A 23,052-nucleotide genomic window follows, 5' to 3' on the forward strand; every position below is an offset into this window, starting at 1 on the left:
TCCATCAATAGATAAATGATTCATCAGTGTTGAGTGTCACAGCTCATACATATACTGCCCTCTTTTGGTTAGGATGAAAACGGCAGGTCTAATGGTCTAAAGGGGAGACAAGAACCTCACTGTTCCTAGAAAGTACTGTTTCTCACAACACAAGTGTTTCCAATATAACTGACATTCATACAGTACATCATGGTTCTTAGTGAGTTAAAATGGCATCTCAGGTTGTGGTGTGTTTGCTCCTTTAGAATGCATTCTGTAGTGTTATTAGATGTTAGCATGATTATCTAAAGTGGCAGGTGAAATATTGCTATGAAAAGCCTTACATTGCACTGCACAACTACTTCATGTCCAGTATCTGTTATTTTTTTTCCCCATGCACTTGAATGGAGGCTGTGATGTCACAATGCCCTAGGCCAGCTGCGCTCGTTAAGCTCCCAGAGTTGTTCCCGGGCTAATCAGAACACCTGTGAATCCAATGGTCTCAGGTTCTAAGCATACAATCTGACTCTCCCTGAACTACACATCCTGTTGAAGTGTTTCCTGTGTGTCAAAATAAAAGTCACAGCCATATCTCATGCTTCGCGCATTATATCTCTGGAATGGCTTGACGCACATGCTTCAAATACATGCTTGATGCTTGTATGGACTCAATAAGGCGCTTGGCGGAGGTCTGTGCTCTCGGAGTGCTGTTCTAGTTTCCTGTGTATTAGCCACATTGTGTATAAGCCACAGGACAGTGTTTTATGCAAGTTAAAAGAGACATAAATCATTAATACCATATGAACTGCCCCCGTATACTAACCTCATAGCTCAAGATATTTAGCTAAATCCATGTATAAGCCACGGCTAATAGCTGGGAAATTACCATCACCAATATTTTGTGTAGCAATAAAAAGATCAGAGACCCTTAGTATTTCAGTAACAAATGAATGGCCACTCAACCATTTGGGTTTATTTTCTGTAAGTGACCCAAAAACAATAGCAACCAGATGATGGGATGATGTTTCAGTCCCCATGGCAACCTGTGGTCATCTCCTACATAATACACAGGCAAAAAGAAACGACGAGAAACAAAGTGCACATTCTACTCTAGCGACGGAACAAGCAGAGTGCTTCCATGTATATAAATACACACAAGGCCTTCGCTTGGTTCTCGGGGAGAACCTCTGCTGGACCCATAGAGAGCCGGAGTGGAAATAAGACCGAGAACCCGAACCCCTCTATCCCTCCAGGGAGCCGGAATTCACGGCGTCCTGGTAAGAGGGGCCGCCCTCCTTCTGGTCGGGGAAGAGCTTGATGAGGTCGTCGATCCTCAGGATGGTGATGGCGGCTTCGGTGGCGAACTTGAGGCTCTTGGTCTTCACCATGGTGGGCTCGTAGACGCCGGCCAGCTTGTTGTCACGCGGCTTTCCGTTCACCAGATCCAGACCAATCCTGCAGTAAAACAAAAAGACAGGCAAGATAAGTACACACAAATGCAAACCATTTGATTACCGCCATTTCCCAACTATTACCCACGGCTTATACATTGATTTTGCTACATTTCTTCAGCTGTGAGGTTAATAAATGGAGTCAGTAAATAATGGTATTAATATGGTTTTGTTGTTGTTTTTTTTAACTTGCATAAAACGAGGAGGAACGGACATGTAAAAGTCAACTACTAAACACCACTTAACTTCCTTGCCCTAACTACAACAGTAATTGCAAGTGGCTCCGTCTGTTCACTTTGCAGATGTAGTTATCAAACATGATCATCAAGGTTCTGGTTCTCCAGCTGCTGTAAATGCTATTGAAAGTGGTCTAATGTAAACTAGGTCAGCCGGTCCATTTCGACCGCTAGTCTCTCACCATTTGAGGTTCTTGCGCTCGGGGTTGACCTGGGCCTCGTTGTGGAAGGCACGCAGCTTGGCCACCAGGTCGGTGGAATCCTGCGCAGCGTTCACCGCCAGCGTCTTGGGAATGACCAGCAGGGAACGAGCGAACTCGGCTATAGCCAGCTGCTCCCGTGAGCCCTGACAAAAAAACAAACAAACAAACATGTTAGGAAAGAGCATCTCCATATCTCTCCATAGACAGTACAAATCTCTGGCGTTCACGTTAACAGCTCGCGTGCCTGAGCTCATGCTCTTCATACTGACTGGATGTGCTCCTTGGTGAGGTCAGACTCCCTGAGGAACTTACAGTACAGCCAGGGTGATCAAGACAAGATGATAGCTACTTATTTAAATTATGTTAAGTTTGTTAAGTTATTGATGCTGCTCAATATCAAAAGTCCCAACACCACTGATTGTGCAGCATTGCTTGACACATAAATCATTTCCATATTCATATTTATTTTGTACAGCACGTTGGTCAGTGACAGCTGTGTTTAAATGCGCTAAATGTTTGATAAGAAAAGACATACGGACAGCACGAAGTGTTTGAATGCCAGCTGATGGCTCTTTGAATGAGTGTCCAGTCCTTAGGCAGTTCAGAAACACCAGAGATGACGTGTTCTGTGTTTAAAGCTTCAGACTGAGGTTACTGTATCCCACGCGTATAACCACACACACTATGGTAAGCGAGGCGGCAATGTAAATGGGAAAGACTCCAGATGTCTGAGGGGGTAAAAATGGGTGCCTGCGCTACCAGAGGATTACAATCGAGCCCAGAACTGTTAAATGTGGATCCAGTCCTGACGTGATGAGCTATTGCCTGGTTTTGCCATTTCTAGTCCACTCTCTAAAAGAGTCACTGATTCTCTTCTATTCATACCATCCCTGCAATAATACGCATGAACATGAGCGTAGGCATGCAAGCTGTTATTCACAATTCATAGACAAATTAAATATTCTAGATGCATACGGATGTCTGTCTATTTATGCGTGTGTGTGTGTGTGTGTGTGTGTGTGTGTCTCACCATGCTGGTGGCGTAGTTCTCCAGATAGATGGACAGTGCTGCCTCGACGGCGCCCCCTCCTGGCACCACGGACTTGGACTCCAGCACCCTCTTGACCACACACAGGGCGTCGTGCAGGGAGCGCTCCATCTCGTCACACATGAAGTCGTTGGCCCCGCGCAGGATTATAGACGCCGACGTACGCGCCTTCGTACTGATGGAGCGAGAGGGAGGGAGAGGGAGAGAGAGGGAGACAGATTACATTACATTTCATTTGGCTGACACTTTTAACCAAAGCGACTTACAACATGGTAAAAAACATTTTTAAGCTTACTAGCAACAAATTTTACAATAATAAAGAACAAGATTAGATACTTGTGTTTGCACTGACGGATTATCATATTATGAAAGCAGACCTCTCAAAACACCCTGCGTATTATAAGATCAGAAGAAAACAAGGGGACCTGCTCCTTAGAGTTTACCAAGTGCCTAACCTATGGTTAGTCATGAATAGATCTTCTGACCATCATTTGGTTTTATGAATTAGACACATTGTGTATAGGCCACAGGACAGTGTTTTATGCAAGTTAAAAAGAACCAAAACCATATTAATACTATATTAACTGCCACTGTGAATTAACCTCATAGTTGAGGATATTAGGCAAAGTCAATGTATCAGCTGAGGCTAACAGTTGGGAAATGACGGCATCGCTAAAAAATACCATACATTCATTTTGTGCATTATGCAGTGAGTGAAAGGGGTTGCAGATGAAATTGTGCTGTTGGATTTCAATGGAAAAGTCCTCCATCAGGGGCCAGACTGTCTGTAAATGAGCTATATAAATAAACTGTACTTTACTAAACTTTAGATACGAGACATCGTGCAGATTGTCTGTGTAAGTGTTTGAATGCCAACTGAGAGTCTTTGAGTGTGTCCAGTCCTTAGGCAGTTCAGGAGCACCAGAGCGCTACTGTGTTTAAAGCTTCAGACGGAGGTTACTGTATCCCACGCGTATAACCACAAACGCTATGGTAAGCGAGGCGGCAATGTAAATGGGAGAGACTCGAGGTGTCTAAGGGAAAACATGGATGTTTGCACTGACGTGAGAATTACTAATCGAGTCCAGAAGTGTTAAATGCGGGTCCAGTTTTAAAGTGATGAGCTATTCACCCCTTGCTGAAACGTCACAAAGTGACGCGACAGCGCCGGACGACACCATGACGGACGGCGGAAAGATAGGAGATGTACGGCAAATTACATTATGAAGAAGTGAACACCTTAACTTTAACATCTTTTGTAGTTCAATGTATTACTTTGGTCAGCGTCTGGTAGTCAAATAAACATGCCAGATGTGTTGTAAGGTGAAATGGGTTGTGATCGCAAATTTACATAGTTATTAAACTAGTGATAACAGCACTGACATAGGGCTGCTAGATCGTAGTCTACTGCTAATATTAGCCTACTGTATATTAACACCCATATTAAGTATTTCTGGGCTAAAATATTTCAAACCGATTTGGCCACTTTATTTGTAATGCTCTTAACAGATGTAACATAGTCAAAACATAACATGTCAGTGTATGAAATAACGTTAGCGGTCATTGAACACTATTATTAGCTAACCTAGCTAACGTTTATCCTAGCACTGAACTCGTTAAACGTGCCGTCCCATTCAGAGTTTATGGTTGCTATAACAACGCTTGCTGAGCTAAGTAGACGGACCAGATGACAGTGCAATCGTGGTTGAAACACTCAAGAAAACAAAGCAAAATGTATCTGTTTCAAGTAATCGGATGTTGATTCATTACAGACAACATGCTAGCAGTGGTGGAAGGACATTATGAAGGTAAATTTCAATATAATCTCTGAGCTAGCGCTATACGTCCCATCAGAACCCATTGATTCGACTCGTCTTTTTGCCGTCCAGTTAGCTATTTTGCTGTGGCGCGAACTTTTATGACATCATTGGCAAGGGGTGAATAGTCTGGTCTGGTCATTTCTAGTCCACTCTCTAAAATAAAGAGTCACTGATTCTGCTCTACTCAAAAGGTATCCTTTTAACACTGCAAATCAAAGATATATGTGTGCTGGAAATACTCTGGAGCACTTTACAGACACCGTCAGAGATAGTGTGTGAGGATGTGTGTGCATGTCCATGAGACTTGAGGATGTGCGTGTCAGCTTGCATGAGAGACTGAGTATATGCGCGGGTGTGTCAATGTATCAGCTGAGGCTAACAGTTGGGAAATGACGGCATCGCTAAAAAATACCACACATTCATTTTGTGCATTATGCAGTGAGTGAAAGGGGTTGCTAGGAGCTCTGCCTCTTCTCTACAGCTTTAGGCCGCTCGTCTCCATCCCTGTCACACACCTTCCCTGCATTTGGTTAATGGAATCTCGCGGAAGACTCCCGATGATAATGACATGGGGTGCCTCTCATTAATCTTTTTATCGATCCTCCCTTCCTTCCTCGGTCCTCATCCCCACTGATCTAGATAAAGAGTGATGGGGCGGCAACAATGGGATAGTCTATCCAGTGTTCTTTATAGATCAGTGGGAATGGGCCGGAGGACTGAGGAAGAAAGGGAGGATAGACAAAAAGACAAATGAGAGACACCCATTGAGGAGAGAAAGTGCGTCATGCTCACTTCTTGACAAGGATGAGCTCGTCGTCGCACACCCGCTCCTGCACCACTTCCTCTGCCGCGCCCAGCATGGACGCCTCGAAGGTCTCCTCGCCCTCCAGGTTGGACAGCGACGCACAGATGGTGGCTGGGCAGGGACAAACAGCACCGTTAGACTTAAGACGCAATTATTCCTACTGACCCTAAGGACATTCATTTGTTTACAACTCAAATGGCAGCAAGTCCTCCTGGTTTCAGTCCTTGGATCTTCTTACATGGCAAATTACTTAGAATATAATCTGACATACATAACAGCACACAGCACCCTCGTTTCAATGAGGTCTCGTTACATAACTGCACTTTGTACAAGTCGGCATCACTGCCAGGCCCAAGGATGAAGGAACAGTAAGTCTAGATGTCTGTACTGTCAGTACATATAGAAGTAGCAGAGGATGGCTGCATACCCCTTCAGATCTTGACAGAGTTGCTCTTTCCTGTTAGCATAGCCACACATCTGTATATGGAGCAGATGTACAGTACTAAAACAGGAAGTGAATAACCACTGTGCCATATAAGGGAGCCAACCACCAGTAAGCACACTGACCACTGTCAATATCCAGACTCAAATACTGGCAATTACGCTCTTATATGGCAAATCATTTGAGGCATGTAATCTGACACACTAAACATCTGTTAAGAAAAGTAATACCTAACAACGCATTTATTTCCTACCATTTCATGCCTTGATTACTTAACTACCACACCACAGGACTTCATTTCAACACCCTGAGAGGCAGAGCAGAATCAGAACCAGGCTCAATCAATCCCCTTCCCCACGCCGGGCCGACCTACCTCCGGTTGCCTTGGCGATGCGTTTGAGGTCCCTCTTGAGCACTCGGCGGACGGCCATGGCGCCGACGTCCTCGAAGTACTTGAGGCACATGTCGTCGACGCCCCCGGTGGTCAGCAACACGTTGGCCCCTGACGCCAGGATCTTCTGTATGCGCTCCTTGGTGATGTCAGATTCCCTGAGGTCAAAGGTGAAACGCAAGACAGTCCATTACATCCTAGGTCTTGGCTGACGAGTTGATCGCTACTGATCAATATGCACAGATGAAATTGTGCTGTTGGATATCAATGGAAAAGTCCTCCATCAGGGGCCAGACTGTCTGTAAACGGACTATATAAATAAAATGTACTTTACTAAACTTTAGATATGAGAAATGTACTTTACTAAACCTTAGATATGAGAAATCGTGCAGATTGTCTGTGTAAGTGTTTGAATGCCAACAGACAGGTCTTTGAGTGTGTCCAGTCCTAAGGCAGTTCAGGAGCACCAGAGCGCTACTGTGTTTAAAGCTTCAGACGGAGGTTACTGTATCCCACGCGTATAACCACAAACGCTATGGTAAGCGAGGCGGCAATGTAAATGGGAAAGACTCAAGGTGTCTAAGGGAAAACGTGGATGTTTGCACTGACATGAGAATTACTAATGGAGTCCAGAAGTGTTAAATGCGGGTCCAGTTTTACAGTGATGAGCTATAGTCTGGTCTTGTCAGTTCTAGTCCACTCTCTAAAATAAAGAGTCACTGATTCTGCTCTACTCAAAAGGTATCCTTTTAACACTGCAAAACAAAGATATATGTGTGCACAGAAATACTCTGGAGCACTTTACAGACACCGTCAGAGATAGTGTGTGAGGATGTGTGTGCGTGTGCATGAGACTTGAGGATGTGTGTGTCTGCTTGCATGAGAAACTGAGTATATGCGTGGGTGTGCATGAGAGTCTGAGAGTGTGTGTGTGTGTGTGTGTGTGTGTGTGTGTGTGTGTGTGTGTGTGTGTGTGTGTGTGTGTGTGTGTGTGTGTGTGTGTGTGTGTGTGTGTGTGTTTTACCTCTGTCTGATCTGGTCGAGCTTCTCTGGGTCACTAATGACCACCTGGACACCCAGCTTCATTTTGGTCTTCTGCAGGCTGAAGTCCAGACAGGCCACCTTTGCGTTGAGCACACGCTTCGTCATACCTGAAAAACACAGACACACACGACTTTAGTGTAACGACCATATGCAGAAACTGGGAATGTTTCTCTGTAGGTTGGTGTGTATATATGGAGTGGAAATTAAGTAGCCTACTGTAGTTTTTCTTACAGTTACATGTTAAAGCATTTTACTGTGCAGTTAATATAGAGATTTGAACACTTTCAGAGTCAAGTACATAAACCAAGCTCTCATCAATGACTGCCAAGTTACAAGATCATATTGATCTTCACATTGACTGATGATGCTCAGGGAGACCATATATTTCTACGTTATAGTCAGATATGCAATCAAATGAAAAGTCTTTCCAAGTATCTGAATGGAATGTGTCCAGTCCTCAGGCAGTACAGAAACACCAGAGATGACGTGATTCTGCGTTCAAAGCTTCAGACTGAGATTACTGTATCCCACGCGTATAACCACACACACTATGGTAAGCGAGGCGGCAATGTAAATGGGATGGCACTTTTAAATCCAGTGCATGACTATCATCATATCATGGAAGCCAACACACACACACACACACACACACACTCCTTACCTTGGGAGCCGACGGTGCAGTTGAGTGCGTAGCCGTTGACCAGGTAGCTTTCCTTCTGACTGCGTCCGTGGGCCTTGAGCACGTTGACGGAGTTGATGGGGTAGCGGGCCACGCCCCTCGCGTCCGTGAACTTAACGGCGAGCGCTGCGTCCACCACCATGTTGGCGAAGAAGTCGGCGTCACTGAGAGGAGAACCGGTCAAGGAACGGTACGTCTAGACGGTGCCCGAGGCTCAACTGACAGCACAAAATGCAGACCTGCCAACCTTGAAAGAATTTTATGAGTACTAGAATCAACTTCACTGACAACTTCACTGACACACACTGACGAAATGCGAGATCAAACGAAATGCGCAGTTTAGAGCATGGAATCGTACCAGCGTACTAGGAGGTCAAAATGCGTGCCCGCTACGCAAAATGCGTACATGTTGGCAGGTCTGAAAATGCTAACACAGCTGCACAACACACAACACGGATCATGGGCCCTTGTTTCAATGATGTACAAAGTGCAGTTAAGTAAAGAGACAAGTCGACATCACTGCCAGGCCCAAGGGTGAAGGAACAGTAAGTCTAGATGTCTGTACTGTCAGTACATATAGAAGTAGCAGAGGATGGCTGCATACCCCTTCAGATCTTGACAGAGTTGCTCTTTCCTGTTAGCATAACCACACATCTGTATATGGAGCAGATGTACAGTGCTAAAACAGGAAGTGAATAACCACTGTGCCATATAATGGCGCATACCCAAGAAATGGGTATTGTGTTTAAGCCCCGAGCAGTTAAATATGAGGAAAAGGATACACTCCGATGATTTTGGAGGACATGGAGGTCTTGGCAGCGTTGACCAAGCATTCTCTGCCCAGGTCGTCTGTGCCGATGGTCAGGTTCTCATTGATGTAGCGCACAGCCTCCCTGTTAGCAGACAAGACACAGAGGACACACAGTCAGTAGAGATTAGCAAGGCTAACGGGCGAAATGTAGGTTTATACGAACGGGGATGTTCATGCATAACAGTCTATAGGTAGTGGTTTGAGTGTGTGTTTGTGTGCATCTGAATGCTGGTGTTCTAATATGCAGGTAACCAAATTTCCCAAGGGGTGTGTGTGCGTGTATGGAGGAAGGGATTGCATACTTGCAAGCTAGCCGGTATCCACTGATGATGGAGGTGGGATGGATTTTCTGTTTCACCAACTCATCTGCATTCTTCAAGAGCTCAGCAGCAATGATCACCTAAACAGACACATACCGATGACATCGTGTTCTTAAAATAACTCCTTAACGTTTACTTTAAACAACACAAACACCATACATTCCAAAGGGCACTGGAAACTTCTGCTTGTAGCGAACATTGTAATGCCTCAATCATTTATCTGTGAAATGTTCTGTCAATACATATAGAAGTAGCAGAGGACAGCTGCATACCCCTTCAGATCTTGACAGAGTTGCTCTTTCCTGTTAGCATAGCCACACATCTGTATATGGAGCAGATGTACAGTACTAAAACAGGAATTCATTCCGTTCAATTCAATGAATCATTGAATGATCGATCATAACTGTAGTCCAATGCAGCATTAACAACAGAGTGGCAACGCAGAGTACAGATGGGGAGGGTTCAACACACAAACAAAGCTACTTTCCTTATCTGCCCAAGAGGTGTGGCAGAATATGCAATTACAATCATCATCTTGAACTCAAACTTTGTAAGAACCTGTTGCTTTGGCTGAAAGCATCTGCCACTTTCCTTCGTCTTTAAATTCATGTTAATCTTACACTTCAGTTGATTGGAATGGACACATAGCCATCAAAAAGGACCCAATTTGCCAACAAAAAGGACCCAAAGCTGCCGTCTTTGCCCATATAAGGAGATCCAGATCTCCTTATATGGGCAAAGATGGCAGCTTTCATGTCCTTTTTGCAGGCAAACTTCAGAGGTCTCTGACCAAACACCACTGCATGGGCCCACCCGTTTGTGTGTGTGTGTGTGTGTGTGTGTGTGTGTGTGTGTGTACATTAACTTCTATACTAACTTACCACAGACGTAGTGCCGTCTCCGACCTCTTTGTCCTGCAGCTCTGCCAGCTCACACAGAACCTTGGCAGCCGGGTGCTCCACCTCCAGCAGCTTCAGGATGGTGGCGCCGTCGTTGGTGATGGTCACATCCTGTCCACACACACACAAATTTACTTCACCTCCGCTCCTTCACATTGAAGTCACAGGGCATTTCATGGGTATTTGCTGATTCTGGATGGCTGGAGCACTGATCAGTACCAGCTTCAACTCGACCATCTTTTATAAAGCAAGACGTGGCAAGTCAGCCATTTCTTTACATATGTATTGTGTACATTTCTAAAAACTGTATTGAGCCCAAAAGGATATCAGAAACAACAAAGTACCATGTTTCTTAGTTAAACGTTCGGGCTGAATTTACTTTATCCCACGCGTATAACCACACAAACTACGATAAGTGAGGCGGCAATGTAAATGGGACAGATTTTTTTTTTTTTGCATTTGCATTTGGCAAGGCCTCCAGGGAATATTACGCAATAAGTAGCATGAATGATATCCCCAATCAGACCCATAAGATATAAAATGTATGTCTGCAAGTGATGCAAAAACAATAAGTAGCACAACATTCCGGATAGACAGAGCACTTACCCCAATGTCATCGACCAGCATCTTGTCCAAGCCCACTGGTCCCAGGGAGCTCTTGACGATGTTGGCGATGGAGGATGCGGCCATGACTGCAAGACGGACACACAGTTTTAATTTGATTGCGGGGAATTCAATTATCCCCTTACAGCTCAAACAGCGTCAGTCAAACATGATCCATCCAACAACATACAATCTAGTGTCTGGTCAGATTAGTGCATTGGTTGGACGAGTCAGAGCATCCACCCAAAATTGACCACTGACATTTTTTTCTATTCCCCGCTAGCGAAGCCATTCATTGCTATGAAGAGGAATGAATGGTACTAGAGCGGGATGCGATATGATCCAACATAGCATTCTGTTACAATGCGCTTCACTAACACATTGAACAACGTCACATCTTTATCAATATCAAAACATCAGAACGATAACTTAATGACAGCCTCAAATAAGCTGCCAACTTAGCAAGCTAATGTTAGCATCTCAGCAACCACACAACAGACCGTTATGCCAAATGACTTCGCGTAACACTAGCCTGCCAGCTAGCGCATGTTTTGAACAAGTTCCAGTTTTTGGCGACCATTATCACCACCACTTGCTATGTGTATGGGGTTCAACAACCACAATCTAGCTCATAAAACAGCCAAAATAAAGTTGATATCTGCAAGTCATCTGCACACGTGCGGCATTAGCCTAATAGCTAGCTAGGCTACCTTACTGACGCAGCTAACGTTATATCTTCATCACCCTGCCTTGTCGGCACGCAACATCAACTTGTGTGATTTTACTTAGAAAGGTAAACATTTTCCTCACCATTTTGACTCCTCACGGAGTCTCCAGACGTCCTCTGGCCGAGCACAGTTAATGGACCTTCTAGCATCGACATCTTGAGCCACCACCTACCAGCCAAGAAGAAAGGGAACGAACGAAACAGTGCATTTTGGGTAAACCGGTTAAACGCACGGATTTGTGGGTCCAACAGCGTTCGCTGGAATGTTCCAGACGGGCGTTTAGAGAAGGCACAGCCAAAAACATGACACCTTAGAAAGCCACCGTTTAAATGCTTGAAATACGTTCATGAATGTCAAATTATATGTTATTTATTGAATCACTTTCTGTGAAGAATTTTAACCCCCAGTGAGTTTTCATATTATGCGTTGGCTATAAACTACATCCCCAATAAGGACATGCGACTACAATATGTGCGCGGGTTACCTCTACTGGTTAACTATGCATACTACATCAATGTATTATTAGGGTTGGGTCATAATAATCATCTTTTAAAACTCTTTCTATCAAACGTTTTTCTTCTGGGTTCCAGGAGGCTACGTATTTAGCCTACATCAATGATCCTCGGCGAATAAGCTTTCATCAGATCTATATGTGTGGGCTAGTACAATTGGCTAGGCCTACTGTTATCTGAATTCTAGAGGAGGATGAGCATCGTGGAGTCTGACCTTATGTAGGGTAATGGTTCCATTAATGTGATCACTCCAAAAAACAAGACCCACAATGGGCAAGGGGCCCAAACTCTCCCTTAAATGAAAGGTAGGTCTATAACAACCTACTGTAAACTTCAATAGTCCAGGAATATTCTCCTTTACCATGCCATAGTTATTGTTATTATAATGACTTTATTGTTTTGCTATTCTCATATTCATTGTTTATTTTCATTAGGTTATTGCTTGAATTGATAGTTTATTGTTTATAGCCTATTGCTATCTCCCTACTGTAGTCTGACAAACTTGTTAAATTAATTATTGTATTGTTTTAATTAGTTTCACTTTGGACAAAGGCATGCCAAATAGCCATAGCCATAACCATAACCAATATAATGGATCTCGCGGCTTCATTGAAAATACCCTCAATGAACCTCCAAGAATAAATGAAGGTTGCATAAATGAATGAATGAATGAATGAATGAATTAAACAATTCAAAATATGGAATAGAACTGCATTAAAAATGTTGATGATTGTAGGCTAGTGATTATGATGATGATAATGATCAATAGGGCTCGGGCACACACGTTCCATTCTAGGAATATTGCCGCCATGTTGGTATCTTACCGAACATACCGGTAATAATCCATTTACTCAGATGCAGAAAAGACAAGAAGCAGAAAATGTATTGTATTGGAGACTCTTTCCTTGCGATCGTGGGTTGCGCTGTTAACCCCACACATCAGCAACATACAACCAAGAAGGCAAAAAACAAGTAAGAGAAACACACTAACAGGCAGGAGTAAATCCTTACAAGGTGCATAGTAAACTAGGAGTGAGGCTGCCAATATGGCTGCCCGCGAGGTTTTCACGTCACGATCACGAGCCCTATATTCACTCATTCCATGAGTAGAGCTTCAAGAGCTAAAGCTAAAATCCACAATTCTCCTCTTGGCCAAAGGAGGGCAGTGTACTCATCATACCATAGTTCCAACCTCAACTTTCCTTCCAGCTGATTCTAATTAGCACAACTCTTCAGTCAGGTAAAGAGGCGCTAATTAGTGAAAACACCTGTTAAGAGTAGGCTAACCTACATGCATCTTATGCTAATATTCTGCCGAAAGCAGATGTTTCACAATGCCTGTTTTCTAACATATTCAGGGTGTTTCCAAACAAACCTCTATTAGCTGATAGGACCTTTACATTTCTGGGGTCCAAAACAGGCTCTAAATATTCTGAACATGAACTTGTTCTGTTGTAGTCTTAAGGCCAACGCAAACTAACGAAGTTTTGAACTTCAGCGTCACATTGGCTCTTGTCAGACGCCGCCAGAGGGTGTTGGCCTTGACTCTCAGAAACTCCTACCACAAATTATCTCCCACTATTCACTAAACCAGCTGATCCTATTTAACACAATCTTCAGTCAGTAAATCAGCTAATTAGTGATATGTTAAGTACACAGGCAGAAGGAACGTAGGCCTATATCTTTTTGGGGTTTGCCCACCTGCTTACTCAGCTCTTAGTGGGAGGAGTTATGCTAAATGTGGAAATCATTGCATCATCAATACATACTCTTAGGACTGCCCCCAAAAATGGATGACTGAAAATGAGAATGTTTAATGGTCTTGATTCGATACCACATAGTTTACAGTCCTTGTTTGCAGGAGTAGTTTTGATATAAGGTGTTTCCAAACAAAATATCTGATTTTAGTTTGCAGGGACTTTAAATTAAGACTTTTTCTCCCTCTCTCTTAAAGGAGGTACACACTCATGCATGTATACTGTCCTGTGTTAAATGGGCCTGGTGGACTATCTGGGAAATCCTCTTACAGTGGCGGAATATCCCTTATCGTCCCAGAGACGAGACTCACCAACCAGCCACTCCTCTTCCTCATGGCCACCTGTTACTACCTGAGAAACCTATAGATTAGATTAGATTAGGGAGGGGTATAGAAGAAGAGAGGGATATGAAATGATAGGGGGATGAATATGGATGGATGAGTGTAAAGATGGATGCTATGGATGGATGGACAGATGGATGAATAAATGATGGAATGGATGGATAGATGTCTGGAAGAATAAATGGATGTATAGTTGGATGGACAGATAGATTAATGCACTACTAATGTCAAGTGTAAAAAGCTTTTGCTATAATAGCAATATAGCAATATCATTGCTATAGACTATGAGATTGGATGTGAAGACAAAGTCCATAGGATAGGGACACATGAAAGTGATAGGAATGAGAGATACTGCACATACAGTAAGTGATGCCACAGTGTTGGTCACATGTTGAATCTGCAGCAAGTGGCTCTGTTGTAATGATTGAGCATAGGGTGGATTGATTGATAGATGGATAGATAGATAGATAGATAGATAGATAGGGTGGGACTCTAAACCCATGTTGACCCCATGGTAACCTCATATACCACCACCCAAATGCCCTCCAAAGACAGACTTGTCCATTCCATTCTTTCTACTCTAATTCACTCTTAAGTGATACCTGTAAGCAATTAGCAGTGGGCTAATTGCAATGACATAATTATGCATTTTCTCACCACCAGTCAACTTCATTAAAGCCCCTGTTTTACTGTATGACCATGTGTGCATTATCTCTGTGTGCACCTGGCTTGATCCGTCTGTCTCCCTGAGCCTTGTTGTAGGGGGACTCCTCTGTGGCAGATTACCAGATTTTCTCCTGTCTTGATGAGTGACCTGAATTCGCCCCGGCGATGTGCAGCAGTGACGTGTTCATAAGCTCTTTTCCACAGAAAGCCAATTTGACTGCCGGCTTAAAGTGCGTCCTGTCTGCCAGGAGCCCAAAGCCCTAGAACTCCGGTGGAGCCGTGAGCTCTCGCACACATATTCACACACACATACACATACAGCACTCACACACACACATACAGTAGATACTCTCACTGACACACACGCTCGGCCAGTGGCCAGGCACGTCCACCAACAGCAGGCAAATGCCTAAGTTTCACTTGATATCATCAAAGACCAGTTTTTGGTCCAGTCCAGATGACAGGAGTCACTCGACAAAAACCTTTATCACAGAATCTGACTGAATGACCTAAAGCCTACCTTACGCTGACAAGATTTGTGAAAGATTCTTGAAAGACTGTCTTTTAAGTAAAGCTTGAATGAGGGGCGTTAGTTAACAGACTGCAATCTTTCAAGAATCGTTCCCAAGTCTGTCAGTGCAAGGTAGGCTTAAGACTCAGATATGGACAAGGGTCATGTCATGCAGCTTATTGGCAGCTTTAGGTGGGATGGTCACCCAAGAGTGGGCGCGTCTATCTTGTTATAAAAAACTAACCTCGTTCTCAAAATTAACCTTTTGCCCAATCTTAGTCATCACTTTAACAATGCTTGGCAGGCTACAGATTGAAGACTTAGCTTCTAGCTAGTGGATGCTGGGCAGTGTGTGTGTGTGTGTGTGTGTGAGGGTACAACACCGAGTGAGTGATTTAGGGTTGGGGGTGGGTTGACAGATGGCTTGCCAGTCAAGTGCTTTTTTGGAGTCAAAAAGGTTGTTCATAATGGGGGTGGGGGATGGGGTTGCCTGTGTGTGCACATCTCTGTAGAAGTGGGGAGAGGGGATAGCTTCAACACAGGACACTTCAAACCACACAGATAGACAGGCAAACAGACAGATAGACACACAAACAGACACAAACACACGCATGCACACACACACACACACACACACAAACACACACCAAACAGTAACCAGCAAGATGTGGCATCTTCTTTATTTTGGTATAATCTGCAACCATGTGTGAGTGTGTTTGTTGGTGTGTGTTGTCATGAATAAAAAGCCCTTTAGTTAGTAGGCTACTAATTTTAGTCTCTGTGGGCAACAGGTGACTTTTTCACAAAACTCTCACAGAAATACCTGCATGTAATCTTCCAGGAATGCACTAGTGCACACACACACACACACACACACACACACACACACACACACACACACACATACACACATTCCGCAATACATACATGATCAAGCACAAATGCAAATGATTAACACATGAGACTTGAGGTACTAAATCAAGTAGGCTATTGTCAGATGCTCCGATATTCAACTGCTCTTTGGGGTTTAACGTCACGGCTACAAACTGATTTTATTACCAAAAAAAAAAACATGTTTACCTTGTGCCGTTTAAAAGATGTTTTTTTTAAAAAAACCTTCTATAAAGCCTGCATGTAATCCATTCACAATATGAATTTGTTTTTAGCGCTTTTTAAATACCTGTCTTCATATATATTAACAAAGATTAAACATCCCCTTAACAATAGGAAATGCTAACTTCATTTCATATGGGAAGCCTAGGAAATGGCTAAATCTGAAAGAGACCCAGCCCATATTTAGCAGAAATCTCTTGTTGACAAATGCCATTTTATTCCAGTTATAAAGCACTCCAGTACCAAATACGGTCCCCAGTACTGAAACCACACACTTATGTGGGAGGCTAATGAAGTTAACATTTTTTCTTTTGTCACAGGAGGCTCTTTATTCTGGAATGTTCTATCCCTAACCGAGTTCTATAGTGATTTGGCAGCAAAATTGCCTCAAGACAGTTCCAGCTCTACTCCTTTCCCTTGGTCACAGCTTTTGAGGCCCACAAAAAATCTCTGATTCTGTTTCTCCTGCATCATACATCATTGTATATCTTGTTTTCTTTGTTTATTTTGAGATAGATCTGTTGGGAGTTCTGTGTTCGGGTTGCCAAAGACATCTCTCAATCCTGACAGTAGTAAGCTACATGGCCAATTTAGTGGCTACACCTTTTTTTTCTCCATACACGTACAATCCACCATTTTGTTTTACATTTATAGACTGAACATGATAACGTCTGCTTTTTCTTTTTGTTATTGCAGTTTATACAGCAGCACTCATCAGCTAGGTGCCACAAGTAGGTCTACTGTAGGTATCAAACAGTAGACCTGTCCTAACCTCCCAAAAAACAGACGAGAGCTTAGATTCCTGCTGAAAGCACAAGAGGGTAGCCTGATCTAGCGCCTGCAAACCTAGTACCCTTTGAGTGGTGTTGAAGCAAAGCCAGGCAGAGAGGGTGCTGCTAACATTAGATAGATGGGTAAATAGATGGGGGGAGGGGCCTTAGAAGGGGTAAGGTTGAAACAAGCAGAAAAAAAAGTACAAAAAGAGAGGAAAGGGGTGGAACTGACAGAGAAAGGAATAAGGAGAGGGAGAGAGAGAGAGAGACAGAGAGAGAGGAGAAAATTCATATTCTTCCTAACTCCCGTTGTGTTTTCTCTATTGTTTCTGCAACATTTGAGCATATGTTTGTTGTGTGTTGTGGTGTGTATAGGGAGAGAGAGAGAGAGAGAGAGAGAGAGAGAGAGAGAGAGAAAGAGAAAGAGAGAGAAAGAGAGAGACAGACACTGAAGAAAATTGCACAGTTGGGTACACATGGTACTGAAAAAAGGGGAGAGTGCGACACACAACAGGTGAAACGGAAGCACCACCTACACACATCCTCTTCCCTTCCTGTCAATCAATCATATTCTCAACATAACCTGTGGGAGTTACACAAACCCCGCCTTCAAACCCCACCCCGGCTGGTCCTCCTCTGTGTTTATTGGTCCAGGCGAGACAGATCCCTCCCCTCTCCTCCTGGTATTGGCCCTAGTCTCTCTTTGCTCTTCCTTTCTTGTGCTTCTTCCCGTTCTCCTCCGAAGTGACCTCGTCGGCCATCTTGCCGACGCCGTTGGTTAACGCGGAGACGTTGCCGTTGGCGACGGCCTTGGCGGCGGGGTGGCGTGGTTTGCGGCGGTAGGTCTGATAGTAGAAGTTGCCAAAGAGGATGATGAAGGTGACGGCGTAGCAAATCAGAGTCCACTGCATCCAGCTGGGGAAGGGGCAGCCAGTGTACAGGGAGTGGGCCGCATGGCCGATCGTCACGTGGAACTGGATCTGTCACAAAAACAAACACAAACACACACGCACACGCACACACACACACACACACACACACACACACACACACACACACACACACACACAGACACACACGCATGAGAAAACACAAGAACATTCACATAGAGGTAAGCAAATTCTCACAAGCTCATCAACACTCAATCATAGACACATTACAAATGCATACAAAGACAATGGCAAACATCTACACACTATTAATGTAAGCTTAATATAATTTTGGCCCCAACACTGACTGGTGCATGACGCATTGCTTTGATACGGTCTACAAAGACCCTTGCTGGTCCGTCTCTCTTACCATCTGAATGATAGTCAGGTATTTCTTCCACCACAGGTAACGTTGGATGCTCGGGCCAAAGGCAGCCAGCCCGTAGTACAGGTACATGAGGACATGGATACCTGAGTTGATGGAAGCACCGAAGAAAGCTGCCGAGAGAGATATTGGGGTCAGAGGTCAAAGAATAATAGGGTTTACTTTTTTAAACATCAAATTCAAGACCTATAACATAGAGACACAGATTAAAATTACAATCATCAACGAGATCAAATGCAAAAGTCAAATAAGGACACACACATGAACACGCATGCCACTCGATAGTGTGAGAGCAAAAGATAATGCAGCTTTGGTTTCTTGCATAATTCCTTGTAGCAATATGTGTGTCTGCGTTTGTCTGTGTGTGTGTGTGTGCGCGTGCGTGCGTGCGTGCGTGCGTGCATGTATACTCACATTGCCCACCAGGGACCCACTTGATGCCGATCCACCAGAGGATGAACATGGTGCAGTGGTGGTAGACATGGAGGAAGCTGACCTGGTTGAACTTCTTCCTCAGGATGAAGAATACCGTGTCCAAATACTCCACTCCCTTGGAGATGTAGTACCACCACAGCGCTGACGCTATCTGAGAGTGACCCAACACAGTAAACAAACAACACACCTTTAACCATCTCTGCATCTACGATGTGTCTGGAAAAATAAAAAAAAAGAAGTAAATCTAGGCAAACCCAGTTGTCTGACATCTTCTGAATCACGACACAACCTAACACTATTGGCTGGAGCCATTGTTGGAATATGCTCCCTTGGTCAAAAGCATTTCTGTGTTTCAGCACCAAAATTCACAAGCTGAATTTAACAAATGATGATTCCCATAGCCATATGAAATAGCCATTTATGAATAATACAGGTTACGGACGGACACACCAGTGTTAAAGACGAGCACACCTATCGCATGGTTAGCAAACATGCATCACTGGCAAGCATCGGTAAACCCTTACAGCGGTTGGTACAACATAGCAGTTCAAGGAAATGAAAGCGCACCTATGGCAGTCATTGTTTCCTTCATATATTCAAATATAGATGGCTAAGGCCTACACTGCTCAATGTCAGGAAGTGAGGTGCACCACTTTTAGACCGCAAAATGACACAATCACACTCTTATCTGTACATCTGGGGATGCGGGTTTGCGTTTTCTGACTGGTGAGATGAGGTAGAGCCTGAATTTGAGCGCGAGTAAGCGTGTGCATGATTCCTTGTCGTATGACAGCCGGCAACCTGTACCTTTTCGAAACTGGAACTGTGGACTACAGTCATTTCCCGCATATAAGCCGCCACCAGAGCAGTAGATAAAATAGAGTGGCGACACTCTCATAGACTTCCATAGGAAAAAATGGCAGCTCTTTTTCCAGGCTACTTCCGCATTACGGGAGTTTTGGAAATATTAACAGCCAATCTATTCGTCCATAGTCAATGAGTTAATAGATTACACCCTCCAGCATCCAGAAGTACATCCCACCTTCCTGCGATTCAGCCATTCAGCGCAGGTTTTTTGGAACTTTTGATGGCTCTGGGACTCACAAGCTACCCAGAATCCTGCATGCGCGCATAACATATCTTTATAGCATTTTTGTGAGTGCAACATTAGTCATTGGCAATCGTTTATCACACAGGATAGACTGCCAGGAACAAAAGAGGCATCAACGGAAGTGCTCTCTAACCACAAGTTGAGCTTACACAAGCCTTTGATCAGTTAGCACAGATGCACATCAAACAGCGTCAACAGCAAGGGTTCTCCCCAAATGACCAGCGTATCATGTATAACTGACGGCTGCTCACTCACTCACTGATGAGTTCATTCAGCCGCGAGATTAACAATGTCCTCAGAGCCGTCATGGCGTAAAGAGGCGGTAAACTTCACCAATGACAGTAATGGGGCACAGTGGAAACTGTGGGTCTGAACTGTCACCCAGTAAACCCAGTTTAATGCTTAGCGCTGACTAATTAACCCCCGGGGCCAGAGTCTGGTGGCAACCATAATCCTCTCTTCCAAGAAGCTAGTTGATTAAAAAAATCACTTTCGGAACTTTGCAAGATCCTCAAGTTACTCCAATCTATCCTCTCATTCACTTAAGACATATTGAAGACATTCAATTATTACCTAAACCATGCAAGAAAAATGACACACTCATACTAGTACATACACACTATCACAAACAACTCACACACAGATAGGCTTCACCCAAGACACCAGCACACACACACACACACACACACACACACACACACACACACACACTCAGACAGTCCCACAGGGCTCAGGGCTAATGTAAAGGCATCTTGGAGAACTTTAAGACAGATCATCTCTAACGCCTACTTCAATCAACTGCAGTCGCCTGTATGAGACCGTGCAGTGTGAGTGTGTGTACGTGTATTTGCATGTATGTGAATGTGAATGTGTGTGTGTATTTGCACGTATGTGAATGTGTGTCTGAGTGTGTCTGTGTTTATTTGCGTGCATACTATATGTGAAAGTGTGTGTGTGTGTGTGTGTCAGTGTGTGGGAACGTCTAATAGAGAGGAAAGGATTCACCTCAGAGGATTAGACTCAGCATACCTGCGTCTTATTGTTGGTGATATACTGTACTTAAGAAAGCCTGAAGCGCACAGCCTGTCCAGGCACACAACAGCTACACCCAAGTCTCTACACAGGCAGTGCTGAAGGACCATTACTCTAATTCAACAGAGAAAAAGTCAGCTTCCTACATTTCTACATGTGAAAACATTTTGTTCACATAAATTGCTACGAATGCAGTGACCACTTGTTGTAAGTCAGCTAAATGTCTTCTTTGTCTAAATAATAGACATTATTTAAATTTCAAATATATACAATTGCATATAATTTACAGAACATACATTATAAAAGTAGAACTGGTTTGTCCTATGAGGCCAAAGATCAAAATAGGGATACAGACTAGGACCTTTCACTCAGAGGAGGATACTCTGAAGTCTCTAATCTTTAAGAAAGCCAAAGACTGCCACGACTATTATGTGAGTGTGAGTGAGTGTGTGTGTGTGTGTGTGTGTGTGTGTGTGTGTGTGTGTGTGTCCATGTCTGTCAGGATAGTGACATGGAATAAGGCCATGGGCGTGTCCAAGAAGTGGTCAGACACACACCCCGCCCATTTGCCAAACAGGCTCCGCCCAATGTGACCTGGCCTCACTGAGGAAAGGCGTGGTGCCAGCAGCAGGCTGCTCAGGCCAACTGGAGCTCGGTCACTCTGAGAGCATCTTCTGAGAAACCAGCATCAGTGAGAGTAGCCTCACACAAACACACCCACACCCACACCTTCAGAGTGCAAGCAGTTAACTACTCTAACTGCTAGAACAAAGTAGTAAATCAACTGCCAGAGACTGTGATCACCACAGCATGCCATCAGTAACTAACAATCAATTATTAGCACACACACCCTTTGCAAATTAATTGAAATAAACGGTGGAGTAGGAAACAGGGTCCATTTCTCGAAAATGCAAAGGAAATAGTAGTCATGAGAGGAAGTGAACTATGTTTTATTATTAGCCAGGCTGACAGTGACTGTCAGATCATACTAAATTGACACTGACTACTAAAGCGTCGTTAACTGTGGAAAGATACATCAGTAAACTGCCAGTGACTGTTACAGCATGCTACTACTGAAGTCACAATGATTTTTAAAAAATAAACTCTTGGTAAACGAACAATACCACTAGCAATAACTACATAATTTGAACAAACTGACAGTGACCGTGTCATGACCACAGCTTCCAATTCCATGAAAACTCAAGCTATCAATCTTGCTATGCTGTGACTCTTCTGTTCCATTAGAACATGGGACAATGGATATAGACCCTGTGTTGTTAAGAACTTGGCCGTTCCTGTGAGGGCATGGGCTAGCAGGAATATAGCTACAAATGCAGCAAAATGGTTTTGTGTAGGTATAATATGTTGGTGCAGTTGCATTATTTCATTTCATATGAAACATGTCCCCATATGTCATGCCTCAGAGCTTATTTTCTGACTTAGATGAGGTATAGATTTCTTTTCGTGGGTAGCCTACTTGCCACTTGGGCAATCAGCCTTGAAAAGGGAAGCTTTCTGAGCGTACTACACACTTCATTGCACCACAGGAAACTTCCTCTCTGTCTTCTCAGAATAACGGTGGTCAGCTACACTCAATAGTGACTCAATCGCTAATGAACCTACAACAGTAACCCAGTCACAGAGAACACTGCATATCACAATTCAACAAAATTCAAAACATCTCATAAGCTTCATACTCAGCTGCAGTGAACCTACTGTAGATAGATATAGGTGGTCAGAGACTGGACACTGTGACTGCATGCTTCTCTATGACACCTGCTGTACATCCAGAACTTATCATAAGACAACTGCCAACACCATGAAACAGCAACATACAGGATATGATGTCAGGAGCAGGATATCAAGAGAGGAACATTGACTAACAACTGTAATGCCAGTGGCTCTATTGCATTGTGCTGTACATGGAAACTACCAGAAGTGCAGTCCTGTGCAGGATTGCCAATTGATCATCATTACTGAGCGAGCCTCCGACTTTGTTGTAGTGCAATGTACCATCAACACAACACA

At 43.8% G+C, this 23,052-nt stretch overlaps 2 protein-coding genes and 3 non-coding genes across 6 annotated transcripts in view; all 5 read right to left on the minus strand.

Annotated features, from left to right (window-relative positions):
• Positions 1-913: 913 nt before the first annotated feature.
• Positions 914-11,699, minus strand: tcp1 (t-complex 1). Its single transcript, XM_062551552.1, has 12 exons — positions 11,542-11,699; positions 10,735-10,820; positions 10,111-10,239; positions 9,212-9,309; positions 8,881-8,991; positions 8,081-8,262; positions 7,400-7,526; positions 6,358-6,533; positions 5,530-5,653; positions 2,900-3,092; positions 1,849-2,012; positions 914-1,434 (listed from the first exon to the last, which is right to left on the minus strand). The coding sequence occupies exons 1-12, from the start codon at positions 11,612-11,614 to the stop codon at positions 1,221-1,223; spliced, it is 1,677 nt and encodes a 558-aa protein (XP_062407536.1). The 5' UTR covers positions 11,615-11,699; the 3' UTR covers positions 914-1,220.
• Positions 5,919-6,057, minus strand: LOC134098590 (small nucleolar RNA SNORA29). The gene has a single exon (XR_009941086.1). It is a non-coding gene; the product is annotated as a small nucleolar RNA SNORA29 (small nucleolar RNA).
• Positions 8,652-8,790, minus strand: LOC134098591 (small nucleolar RNA SNORA29). The gene has a single exon (XR_009941087.1). It is a non-coding gene; the product is annotated as a small nucleolar RNA SNORA29 (small nucleolar RNA).
• Positions 9,451-9,589, minus strand: LOC134098589 (small nucleolar RNA SNORA29). The gene has a single exon (XR_009941085.1). It is a non-coding gene; the product is annotated as a small nucleolar RNA SNORA29 (small nucleolar RNA).
• Positions 11,700-15,910: 4,211 nt separating the features above from the next.
• LOC134098497 (elongation of very long chain fatty acids protein 4-like) overlaps positions 15,911-23,052 on the minus strand; it is a 13,218-nt gene continuing 6,076 nt past the window's right edge. For both annotated transcript variants that reach the window (XM_062551554.1, XM_062551555.1), the window contains 3 exons: positions 18,861-19,032; positions 18,432-18,559; positions 15,911-18,112 (listed from right to left, as the gene is read on the minus strand). In XM_062551554.1, coding sequence (XP_062407538.1) covers positions 17,825-18,112; positions 18,432-18,559; positions 18,861-19,032 — 588 coding nt within the window. In that variant the 3' untranslated portion in view covers positions 15,911-17,824. The remainder of the gene's footprint in view (positions 18,113-18,431; positions 18,560-18,860; positions 19,033-23,052) is intronic.

This window comes from Sardina pilchardus, chromosome 12, assembly GCF_963854185.1.
Source record: "Sardina pilchardus chromosome 12, fSarPil1.1, whole genome shotgun sequence".
Taxonomy (NCBI): Eukaryota; Metazoa; Chordata; class Actinopteri; order Clupeiformes; family Clupeidae; genus Sardina; species Sardina pilchardus.